At 42.0% G+C, this 12,780-nt stretch overlaps 1 protein-coding gene across 1 annotated transcript; it reads right to left on the minus strand.

The window, feature by feature from the left end:
• Positions 1–1,139: 1,139 nt before the first annotated feature.
• Positions 1,140–7,245, minus strand: LOC135643095 (homeobox-leucine zipper protein HOX32-like). The gene is made up of 18 exons (XM_065159671.1): positions 6,956–7,245; positions 5,630–5,789; positions 5,109–5,221; positions 4,917–5,007; positions 4,742–4,837; positions 4,550–4,663; positions 4,370–4,453; positions 4,058–4,213; positions 3,907–3,981; positions 3,723–3,829; positions 3,432–3,624; positions 3,123–3,314; positions 2,949–3,029; positions 2,734–2,868; positions 2,237–2,565; positions 1,801–1,906; positions 1,519–1,668; positions 1,140–1,426 (listed from the first exon to the last, which is right to left on the minus strand). The coding sequence occupies exons 1-18, from the start codon at positions 7,186–7,188 to the stop codon at positions 1,280–1,282; spliced, it is 2,562 nt and encodes an 853-aa protein (XP_065015743.1). The 5' UTR covers positions 7,189–7,245; the 3' UTR covers positions 1,140–1,279.
• Positions 7,246–12,780: the final 5,535 nt, after the last annotated feature.

Here is a 12,780-nt window from a genome sequence, read left to right on the forward strand (position 1 = left end):
GCTTTTGAGGGGGACAAGCACGAGGTCTTATGCGGTGGCGAAACGTGTACGGTCGACGAGCGCGCTGCGAAGGGTCCCACTCAAATGACAGGCCGAGATCCGTCGTGAGATTCCCGACCGGGCCGAGTTGGTAAGATTTTGCCGTCTGCGGAAAGGGAAGAATTAATTTCTTTTCCTTTTTATCCTCGCCCCGTGTGATCCGTACCATCTCAGCCGTCCGCAAAATCAACGGGACGTCGCTAACCGTCTGATTTCGCCGCCGGCGGCTCGTGAGGATCTCTCACACCCGTCTCACCCCACAAACCACGGACCGAAACGCCTTTCGCCTCACCATTCGTCTACCCGCCTCGTGACTGGTCGGAGAGATCACCCAACACGTGGGTCCCACATTTCGTGAGGTGGAAGACGTACGAGTACGGCTCGGATGGCTTTTAGTGCTCGCTGCGGAGCGATGGCGACGAGGGCTCGACGACAACAAAGGCCACCACCGGCGCTGCTCGTCACATCACATCACGTCACATCACATCACATCCCATCGCATCGAAGCCGTCAACGGCCGCTGATGCGACGCCGGTCCTCGCGATGTGACAGCAGGCGAAAAGACCGGCACTCGTGATGGGGTTTTCTGCTGCAGCATCGCGTGCATGGGGCGGGGGAGGCAACCTGCAGGTGACAGCGGTCTTATCGTCATCTGCAAGCGTAAACCCTTTGCAGGTTCAAAGGGCAGCTTCGATTCAATGTGCTCGTAAATGGTTCCCAAACCCTCCCCCGGCAGATCCAAGAGCAGATTTTGCTCATTTACTGTAACCTGTAGATCTACATGAAGAATGATGAATGCGATTGTTGTTTGATTCTGTAGACACAGCAGCTCTCAGGAGACAAAATGATAAAGAACCTGCTGCATCTTGAAAGGACACATTTAACAGTACAAAATGAACGTGAAATCCTGGCATGAATCATCAGCCTCATCCATCGAAGGAGACCGATCTCTCGGTTCGGTGCTCGCTCGGTGATACGTCAATTTGCATTCAACTGCTCCAAGCACAGTTATTAAAGCGAAAGGAAAAGAAAACACCATTCAAATGATTTCACCAGGTCGGATGAATCTAGCTAGAAAAAGAAACAAGAAATATAAAGCATAATAAGCAGAATTCATGGATTAAGACATGTTTCTTGGTAGTTCTTTAGAAACTGTAACTTAAGCAAAAGGGATGAGTTCTAAAGTTGCATCCACCCCTAGCTAAGTGGATCACAGAAGGGCTAGAATTGCTCAGGGCATTCAAACAAAAGACCAGTTCAGAAACATGAAAGCAAGACAATGGGGTGAATCATCGTCATTCAGGACCTTCCATGCCACGGCTTGTTCATACGACACCGGCCTCCCCATGCTCGACAGGCAGATACCAGCAGGAAGATAAGAAAAGCCCTGCAGGTTGACGATAGATGCACAGGTTTCAGTATGTATAGAAACATGCGTAGCAACGAGCAAAACAATAGCTGCACTTGTTTACTAATTACCTGCTGCATGATCTTGGGGAATTCCAAGCAAAGAAGCTTCCGACCACCATCATCAAGAGTCTTCTCCAGCGTCATGTCTTGAAGAGCGATCAGTGTAGTTTCCAGCATATCAAGACCAGCTTGATTGGAGAAGGTAAAAACAGGAGAACCCTGCAAAAGAATGAACATTCCTGTCATAGACGTATTCTTATGTCTCGAGTATGGTCACATAAATACAGAACATATATTATAGTCAGGTGTTCTGAAAGCATGTAACAAAGACACATATATACGAAATCTTGCCTTCAAAGAACAACACACAATTGCATCCGAATGATGCCACAACAGTTTCAGCAATGAATCACTAGTTTGTGAGCCCTCGCGGAGGATCTCTAGTCCAGTATGAGCCCTAAAGCACCAAAGATGATTCATTAGCAGATAACACACATCAGAAATCTACAGGTAAGTAAGATTGTCATGATGTTCAATAACTACTAATTCAACATATACATTATATCGCTTTTGCACAAATAATTATAACAATTTTCAAGAGGAATAAGTTGAATATATAAGATAAGAAAGCAGGATAATATGTAACCATGAAGTCCAACTTCTGCATTTGTGATAAAAAAAAAGTTGGAGTGCAAGTAGACGTAAAGTCCAACTCACAATTTCTCAATGGATCATAGGCAGGAAGGTAACAAAATGCAGAAGTACATGCAAGTATTGATGAGGTTACCTGTAGCTCTGAGAAATCCAACGTGCCAGCGTGTCAGCTTCAGGAAAACCTTGCGGTAAATGCTCGACTCCAATCTGACCGCTGGGTCGAGGTGCAATTGCCATAGCAACTCTCTGCACTGAGGCAACCACGCTTCTAACATATTGCCGGGCCATTGCTGCAACATTATCTTGGAGATGATTCTCGTATGTGAACTGGAAGGCTATCGTGAGGACCGACCGCAGGTTGTATGAACTTGAAGCTGTCTCATTAACAGAGCGTGATGCAGCACCAGATCCAATCTCTAACGTGGATGCCAAATCGAGGGTTCGTGAAGCAACAGGAGAATCCTGCAGCATTGGCAGACAAGCTGTACGTAAGAATCAGAGGTGTGGTGGAAACTTTAATTACATGATAAATGCGCAAATCGTATCTAGCTAAAAAGAACAGCCATAAAAGCAAAACAAGAACCAATCACCATAATTTTTTAAAGACACTATACTGTTAAGGCACACAACTGTTTTAGGTTCCAGTGGTATAACACGGAAGCCTGAGGGTAGCAAAGGAACATCATCAGCAAAGGATTCATCGATGGGTGCAAAAACAAGCTGAGCACAAGCACCAACAGCATCCTCATCAACTCCGCTGCAAAGCTGCCATGGCATGGAAAGCATTAATCATTCAGCCAAAACACTAAAGCCAGATAATGAGGAATAACTTACACAAGACAAACCTGTAACAAGTACACATCCCTCGACAAAATGACATCATCTTGGTTAAAAACATGACCCTCGAGTTTGATCACCTCCAAGAACTATATTCAAGGACATTAGTGCAATACATGAGTAAAAGAAAACATCAATGAATAATCCAAGATACTGCTTCTTAGCATTAAAAAATAAACTACCTCTTCAAGCTCCAGAGTATGCGCGAGAGGAAGGATCACCTGACTCCCTGATAACCCACTGCTAGTCCTAACACCAGGGACTGCATATGGGCTAGTTCTCAATGATGCGGCAGAATAAGCATCAACACCACAATCAGCCCATTCTGATCGATGCTCCCTTAAAAACCGAACCAATATAGCAGGCGGCACATTCTACATGAAAAAATAGTGTTTGAGGACTAAGATTAGAACTGAACAAGAAAGCATATGTTTTAGAAGACATTCCTGCATAGTGATGGAAGTCTTCTGCTTAAAAGGCAAAGGTTAGACCTGCAGCAACATTGATGCTTTTGCACATAGAACACCACCTCCTATGGTTGAAAACAATGCTGAAGAGTTCACATGAGACCCAATAAGTTTATTTGAGGAAGAATTTATAGCAATTGTCACATCCTCAACACCATCGCTGCCCAGTAATAACCAACCATCATCAGCAAATCCATTCACAGCATCATTGAAACCTCTGCATGCACCCAGCACAATGTGTTAAATACATAAACCTACCGTGGAAAAAAAAAAAAAAAGGCTCAAGTCAAACATATTAACAAAGCCGCCAATGACCTGCTCAGTCTTTGACTGAAGGTCCTTAATACAGCAGGTTGTCGACCCCCACCATATGGAACTTCACCACTGGTTTCTTGAGCAATTTGTCTTAGGTGGTGAAATGCCTGGAAAAATGACAAAAGTGTAACTAGCGGTCGGTCTACGATGACTGAAATGCATAATAATGAGTAATAAGGCTTACAGCAATTGTCATTTTCTGGGCCAGAAATTTTGGTGATTCATACAAGGGTCTAAGAACCTCAGGTACACTCCATGCCTGAAGCATCAAAGATATTGTCGGTAAAATATGGAAAAATGAACCTCAAGAAGTGTAGAAAGCACCTGGAACTCACATCTAAATCAACATGATCAACAATGTGAATCATTGAGCCACCACCCTCACATGGTCGGATTAGATATCCACTGGAAAGCATTTCAGCCCTTATGAAATTTGGAGAAGGAGGCCCAGTCGGACCACCAGTTGCAGGAGTTAAAGACCTCTCACAAATCTAGAAGAAACATGTTGAGTTAACGTGTCTTTTATCACTTGGAAAAAGAAAAATTGATGATCATTTAAATGTGTTGGCACACATTTGAGGGCCACGGGTAAAACACCTAATGAGGTATGAAAAACTATCAATGCATTAACGATGCACAACTCATACCACAAGGCTGCCATCTTCTAAACCTCTAGTATATCTCAGAGTCCAAAAGTCTCGTGCTGCTGCCAAAGTGGTAGGTGCATATGTCTGATAACAAGAGATTGAAAACAAAAAGTCAAATATTAGAAACACGGAAAAAGATGAACAACTATAATGAAATTCATACTAAAATACAAAACATACTTGCATGTATATAAGTTCTATATTCCCTCCATTACTAGTGGGAATTACAGTAAGCACATCAATGCAACGGCAATCACGATACCAAGCTGGACGATCTTTAATTATCTCTGCAACCTAAGAGACCCAGCAAATCCATGAATTGCATAACATGAAAAGAACATAACTGCAGAGAGAATTCAGTAAGTGCCTAACCTTTGTGGGTTCCAGACTCACAAGGCCACAAGCTCGAGCTGCTACCCCACTACAATTATGGGAAACAGCAACGATTCCAATGGAATCCGGACCAGGCTATAATATATATGAGAAATCATCATACAATCTGAATGGAATTGGTCAACACAAGATAAGAAGTCGATCAAAATATTACCTTCATCCCAACCATCTGAACCCAATCGACGGCAGTTCCAGTAGCCTTCGACAAGAACTCTGCCAATGTCTCCTCAGCGATTGCAAGGAGACTGTAGCAGAAATGTCCCAACACAAAGCACGACGCGTTAACAGAAAACAGCCGACGAAAGCAATCTAAGCTAGAGCCATCACAACAAGGAAGTCTGATTACCCAGCTGGGTTAGCATCCCTTTGAGGATGCTGAGGTGTTGGGTTTTGTTGACGTTGGTGCTGACCACTTGTGACTACAGATTCACAGCTGGTGTCGGTGGTGGCTACAGATGCCTGTATATCCATTAACTAGAAGTAAGATCCAAACAAGCATTGTAAATCATGAAAGATTCTACGTAAAATTCTGAAATTAACATGGAACATGAAACATAAACTCATAATCATAACATTCCACTCTGAAGCAAAGAGTTCAAAGTGATGAAAGCATATATCAGAACTGGCTGGCTCATATAACATATTCAAATGCAGATCTTCGCTTGTTAAGCATAGATATTGGGGAGCATTTGACCAAGCAGGTAGCATAGCTTATATTAATTTATTAAAGTAAAAGCACTGCAGTCTTTGAGTCCTGGAAAACCAAGATTCAGAAGAAAACATAAGAGAATTGCTCTATGTAATACTAATTATATTTTGGATGGCTTCCATTTCCGGAAAAAGAGCACAAACAACATGGACACTCACATTGTGCAGTTGCTGTCGCATATAGCCATTCTCATAAACAAGTTCGGACACCTGCTTCTGCAGCCGATCATTTTCCTCCATCAACAGCTTGTTCATGGCATTCAGCTTGCGGTTAACTGTTTGGAGACGAAAGGCTTCCTTCCTCTGCTTCTCTCGGCATCTACAAAAAGGAAGATAATGAATGCTACAAATTAATACAAAGACCAGCATTATAGTATTACACTAATTCGAGTTAATATGACATTCTGTAAATCAAATCTAAATTCTAAACTATTGGACATCATCAGACAATACAGTTACAAGAAGAGATTAAGATGTTAAGAATCTAATCACTTAAGATTGAAGGTTGGTTTCAAAGAGATTGTCATTTGTAGGTACGCTGCCTTGATAAAATTATAAATGTATAGCCTCCTAAATTAAATTTGACAGAAATAAGAACTACTACTTTTCCCATTAATGCAGTGTCAATTTATTTATAGTTTGCGACTACAAAAAGGTCTTCGAAGGTTCAGTGGCCTTCACTTCGGGAGGTAGTAATTATCATACATTAATATGAACCCTTAACCAAAATCATTACCTTGGCTTCCAAATTCAAGCCTAGGAAGCAAAAAATAGAAACTTTACAACCAAAAACTCAGAAACAACAGAAAATTGCAGAATCTGAAACCGATCGAGCAACATGTAAACTACACTCTAAACACATTAAGGAAAAACATAATCCTTCACGTGATCATTAGCAAAATCCGTATAGTGATCTCAAACAGAGCAAGATCTTTAAAGACCAAGACAAAAGGCCACTTTTGGCACAAAAGCAACTCTATTGTTAGACAACCAGATTCAAAATCCTCAGAATCTCACTGAGGATTACCAGAAAGAGCCAAAAAAGAATAAGATAAAGAAAAAGAAGCATATTTGATTCTGAATGTCAATAGGAAAAATAAAACAAACAGTAAGGAACGATATGTTATCATCTTGCAAAACATTGGCTACAACAAAAAAACCAAATAGAAAACCCGATATTTCAAATACACGAAAAGAATCCAATAAAAATGCTAAAAACGACACAAATGCAATAATGCTAAGCCACGAACATTATAGGATCGAGCATAAGATAGATGGAATACCAAAGGTGAAAAATTGTTTTTCGAGTTATATCCCCACCAGTGTCTCAAATGATTCAAATTTTCTACTAATCATTTCTCAAAGTATCAATTTCTACAAAGTGAACCGATGCAACAGCTACGATGAATCTCAATTGCTGCCTAAAGACACCAGACCCAACTTTGGGAAGAGAAAAAGAAGAGACCCTTTCCGTCGGTCTTTTACCTTCTGTTCTGGAACCAGACCTTGATCTGCTTTGGCTCGATGTTGGAGAGAATGGGACACTCCCGTACGAGCTGCTGCCGCCTCAGGGAGCTCGGCTTCGGGCACTCGCTGTATACCCTCTCGAGCGCCTCCACCTGCTCCGGCGTGTACCTCACGTACTTCCCCGTGTCCATCGCGGCCGCGGCTTCCTGCTGCCCCTTCCCCGCTTCCCTTCCACTCGCAACCATCGCCATCCCCTCCCCTACGCAAATCCCTCAAAAATCCAATCTTTCCCCACCCGACGCACTCACCACCCTCAGAAGCCTCCCGCCCTCCCTTTCTCCCGGCTCCTCGGCAGCAGGAGACACATCACCGCACCTCAAAAACTCGTCGCCGCCGCCGCCGTGGGGAACCCCATCTGCCTCTCCTCCCACGAAGCAGCCATTGCTCTACGGATAGAGGGTGGGACGGGGAAGAAGAGGAAGCTGAAAAGGACGCGCCTTGGTTGGCGCTGCTAACCCTTCGAAGTTTAAAGCCGGGGGCGAGCGGCTGTGCTCTCCCGTTTCATATGCTTTCTTCTCAGTTTAATGGCTTAAATAAAGTGTGAGAGGCCATCTATTCTTTCCAAGTACATGTTTTGGGTCTTGACGTGTTGTTTATGCTGCTAATGCTTGGCCTGCTGCAGTGGCAGCAGCTGTCTCTGTGAGGAAGAGGAGGGAAAACATAAAGTGCTTTCTCTCCCTTCGATGCTCAGAGAGAGAGAGAGATAGAGAGAGAGGGGGGGGGGAGAGGAATGGATTCTTCAAATATCAAATCAAGGGAGGATGAGGCTGTTCTTTGTGCTGTCAGTGGTGAAAGAGATGGTATGTTGGTATGTGGGAGCAGCAGGCATAAATAGCATGATGCATGTTGTGATGGGCACAACATCCTTCTACTTGGTCTCTCTCTAGCTTTACCTCCGTCTCTAGATTTATGTATCACATCATCTCCATCTGAAACCTGAGCTAACCCAAGACTGAAGTCTTCGACGGCTGGTGTTACAATCTTCTATGTTTCTGATGGATTTGTGTACTGTTCTCTATGTGAGTGTCAGTGTGAGTTTGAGAACGATAAAAAGGATATATATAACCGCTACTGCTCAACAAAAAAAATCTACACTCGAAAGCTAAGATTAATACGACAAGCGCAGTTATTATTACGAGGCTTTTACCCGAATCTCTGCAACAAATGCTGTGAGATCTTTTGTCCGTCGTCTTGCCTCTCTACTGCTGCTGCTGAGAGCCATCGAGCTTTTCCCTCGTCTTCTCCCTCTCACTGTTCCCCCAAAAGTGACCCGAGTTAAGTTTGCTTGCCTTTTTATTTTCCGCCCGCAGTAACTCCTTTTCCATCACTGCACGGCCATCAGCAGAGGGGTGTGTGTGCGTTCTGCCTTTTACTCTGCAATCCCACCATTTCTCATCTCTGTTTGACCACACAGACAGAGAAAGAGAAAGAGAGAGACAGAGAGAGAGAGAGATTCTCATAGGAATAGAGCTATTTACATTATCATTTAATCGAGCTAGTGCTAATGAGGAAGGCTAAGGGTGCAAAAGATACATATTTCATAGGCAAAAAGACAAAAGTCCTCCTTGGCACTTGATAAATGTAATTAGAGATATATATACTACAATCTTAATTTTTTTATGATAACTATAGAATCATATATGTATTAAGAAAATAAAATCAATTTATTGATTGACTAGCAAATTGTGCTAAAAAGTCAACAATATCTATATTGCAAAAGTAACATAGATTTTTTTTTTTTCAAGTAAAAAACAGAGAACTCTAAACCTTGTGCTGTCAAAATTATACATGAGAGATCAAGACACAGACAACAGATTTTACTCTCTTCATTTTTTGGATAGAAAGGATGAAAGTTGAGGTAGTGCCAATATCATTTATGTTTTTAAAATCTTCATAAGGTTGCCATTGTTGATTTGAAGACACATATTTCTCTGTCACAAAATTTCACAAACAAAATTAATTTATAAAAGGTCACCAGACTTGTTTCTGAGCCAAAGAACTGAAAGGGAAAAAAAAGAAGAAGAAAGTATTCTTGTCTGATATCAAAACATGAAACTTTGGGATTATGAATTCCACTGAATCTATAGTAGCAGGATTCATATCCTTATATTTGATCTGCATTTTTGTTTGAGTGGTTTCCAAGCAGGGGATTGATTTATCAGGCAAAGCAATTATAGATAGCAAGTACTATATGTAAGATGGCCATCACTTGCACCACAGAATAATGGCATGCAGTCACTCTTAATCCACCATCTCTGTGATGTCACATATGCCACTGTTTCATCTGTGTTATGGCACAGCTCATCATCTCCACAATGGTGATAGCATGGGGATCAAATTATAAATTTGGGCACAACATATTTCATTCATGGAATCTTTGATGATTCATTCATGATCTTGAAGAAGGCTCACTCAAGCAACCTGGCTCACACTCTTCTTTGTCATGACTGAAGTAAAGATCTAATGCTCACCGATGCTAGTGATCTGTGATGTCCAATCCAGAACAAATAAGAAAACAGCAATCCATGTAGATGAATCATTATCATTTACATCAAGCAGCCCTTTTGCATCTCCTTCCTTCTTCTGTTGGTTCAGCAATAGACATCTTCTTCATGGCGGCATGTGCAGTGAATGTTTGTTGTATCATTAATCGCCATGCAGGAATAATCATATGTTTGAAGCTTGTCTATCATGGATAGCATCAGTATGTGCTTGCATCATGAGTTTGAGACTCTTCCCTTTTCTTGCAATGTGAATCGTTTTGAATGGTGTAGGTACAAGGAACATGAACTGTGCTTGAAGAATTCGATTGGGAGAATATGAGAGGGTGGATATGTTCCACACGATTAACCATTTAAAATTTCATCCTAATCTATATGTACGAAAACTTGACCTATGATCAATCAACTTCAGCTGCCAGATTGTAGTAATGTCTAGTTATCATGCCAATGCCTGTGTTGATCTTCCTAATAATTTGGGATGAGAGAACCATTAGAAGGATGAACTAAATGTTCAATCTCTGAGGCCTTCTCCTCAAAAACTCAAAAAGAACAATGAGAAGCTTCATTATTGCTTCACTTTCTGCATGAGTTGTTTTGCCACCTCCCCTCTGTTATGGCAGCTATCAGCAAATGTTACAACCATGCATGAAATGGTCCTGAAATATATCTTCCCATCACACAATTAGTATGTAGGTGATGTTGCATGCACCAATGCAAAAATAATAATAATAATAATAATAATAATAATACACAAAAAACTTTGCTGTATATAGTTTGTAGATGAATCAATCAAAGCCTATAGTTGTCCACCTGAACATCCATCCATTACAAGTGCTGGTTCATAGAGCAAATAGTGTCACAAGTTGAATGTTCTTGATGAACTAACCTAAAACTAAAACCACTCTGTCAGACTATTTGAGATGAAGAGTTGTACTGATGCACATTGTTTTGTGTTTCCAATCTACTGCATTTCATGCAGGACTGTTGCAAACAATCTTATGCAATTTTTTTGCAGGGGGGGCTTGATTAAGCTGGCATGGTTGGACCAAATATCCATGTTCCATAGAAGCTGTTCTTGCCACTTTACCACTAGAATAATTAGTGGGTCCTTGAAATAGGTTGATTGGTGCACAAAGAATTGGTAGTATAGTTGGAGCTAGGGTTAGGAGACAACTCATGATAGAGCCTTTTTTGCAGACTCTACATCACATCTTTATGGTTCTAAAAACCAGTCAAAAATTTCTCCATCAGTGTATTATATCGATATATACATCATCAATCATGTTGATTGAGTCATCAGTTCAAATGATAATTATAAGAGCTGGAAATGAGATCATACATTGCTACAAGTCCATGGATATGTGTTTTCTGAATTGTTGCAAGCTCATAACAGCTCACACAGAAGAAAAGGCATGAGCACAACTCAATCTTGGATGATATCGGAGTGGATGCTGATGGATGTCTTGGTTTTCCAATAATTTCTGAGTTACAAGTCAAGTCTCGAAACATATACTGGTTTGAAGTCCAAGAGAAGATCTCACTTAGATCATACTAAGATTCTTCTTAGTTACATGTTCTGCTTGTATGTTTCTTAACCCTAACAACACATACAGGCAAAGAAGTAGTAATAAGAAACCAAAATGCTTTCGAGTCCAAGAGAAGGGTCTCACTCAATTCATGCGAATGGAAGAACACATTCCAAAGCAGTAGCTAATATGACAGTGTGGATCAAATTTGAGCCAGTAATGTGCTTTCAAATCCTTAACCCTAAACCCTTGGATCCTTAAAAGCCACTTTGGTGTCATGACCTGAGTTATACAATCATCAAACACACTCACAGTCACCTGCATTTATATATTCCTTTTTGCTTGGTGACAGCATATATATATATATATATATATAGAGAGAGAGAGAGAGAGAGAGAGAGTTGGCCACACACTTGCCTTCACTCCCAAGCTTGTCATTAGCTTTACTCACAAAAGAGAAAGGATGTAAGAAAAGCTATTGGAGAGCAAAAGCGCAGAGAATTTATATGTTGCAAGGGTTGACATGCATGAACAGTAACCTTTGATCATCCATCTACTCTTGTTAGACATGATCAATTACAGAAGCAAACAACGACAACAAGAAGAACGGCAGCAATTAATGGGTGATGATGGGTGGTGGGAGAGTCAATGGGCATGGAAACTCGCATAGGGTTGTCTTCCTGTCTACCTTCCGCCATGATGAGGGCTGATGCCACTTTTCTCATGCCTCCCCTTCCTTGTCTCCCCTCCACCTTTTCCTTCACAAAAAGAGAAGAGCAGTAAATGGGGGGATGACCCCCTCTGCCTTTGCGGTGCAGTTAATAAAGCATGCATGCTCCGAGATCCATTGCGAGATCTTTGCAGATTAGCAAGTGTGGAGGTCCAGTCCCTTTCACAGCCCCCTCTCTCTCTCGTTAAGGAGGGTCATGGGGTCCAGAACCGCCCATACGGGTGGTGGCGGTGGTGGTGGACGCCCACAGCCGAGCGCCGCGCGCGCGTGTTCTTCGGCATGCATGCTTTCTGCCTTTGCGTGCTTCCCACACCTCACACATCTGTGTTGTTTCTCCGTTGATTTTAACTGCAGATGCAAGTGCTACTTCTCTTCTCCATAAACCTTCGAAGGATGATAGTGATCATGGATGGAAGACGTCAATCGAGCTTTGCATGGAACTAGGAACCATGATTAAGAGTCATGGAGTACTGTTTACTGCATGCATGGATTCATGATTAGAGATCCAACAAGAGTGCTGCTGATAATGACTTCAGGATTTTGATGCATTCAAGTCCTCTCTCCGTCTCTCTCATCCTCGCACAGATTAACACCAATCAGCTGGGTGATGTAATACTTTGCTAGTTGGCAAAGATCGAGAGTAAGGATATGAAAGCGATAGCTATCACAAAGGACATGGCAGTACAACTGATAGCTTGGGCAACAAGAGACTGGGATGCAAGGAAGAGAGGAGGAGGAATAATGTGGGGATGTCCCCCCCACCCCCCACCCCACACCTTTGAAGAAGTGCCACTCCCTTTAATTATAGGGGGTTGCATCAGATTATTATAGAGTCAAATCAGTTGGAGTTCAATGCAAAACGAGCTCCCAACATGTGGACAGCCACTGGTAATCATGTTTGTCTCATGTTGTGAGCCACAAGGCTTGGGAGAAGAACCATCTTTAAGCAGAGAACAGCTAAACAGATGTTTGTGATGATGCCCGTTCGTTTCCGAACAAGGTGATCACTGCAGATTGAGGATTAAG

The sequence above is a fragment of the Musa acuminata genome, chromosome BXJ3-7, assembly GCF_036884655.1.
Source record: "Musa acuminata AAA Group cultivar baxijiao chromosome BXJ3-7, Cavendish_Baxijiao_AAA, whole genome shotgun sequence".
Lineage (NCBI taxonomy): Eukaryota > Viridiplantae > Streptophyta > Magnoliopsida > Zingiberales > Musaceae > Musa > Musa acuminata.

Bases quoted from the DNA above. Each gene is read 5' to 3' on its own strand.
- LOC135643095 (XM_065159671.1), bottom strand. From the start codon at position 7,188: ATGGCGATGGTTGCGAGTGGAAGGGAAGCGGGGAAGGGGCAGCAGGAA. The intron at 4,838-4,916 runs GTAATATTTTGA...TATATATTATAG, and splicing joins TTCAGATGGTTGGGATGAAG to CCTGGTCCGGATTCCATTGG. The intron at 2,869-2,948 runs GTTTGTCTTGTG...ATGCCATGGCAG, and splicing joins GGGATGTGTACTTGTTACAG to CTTTGCAGCGGAGTTGATGA.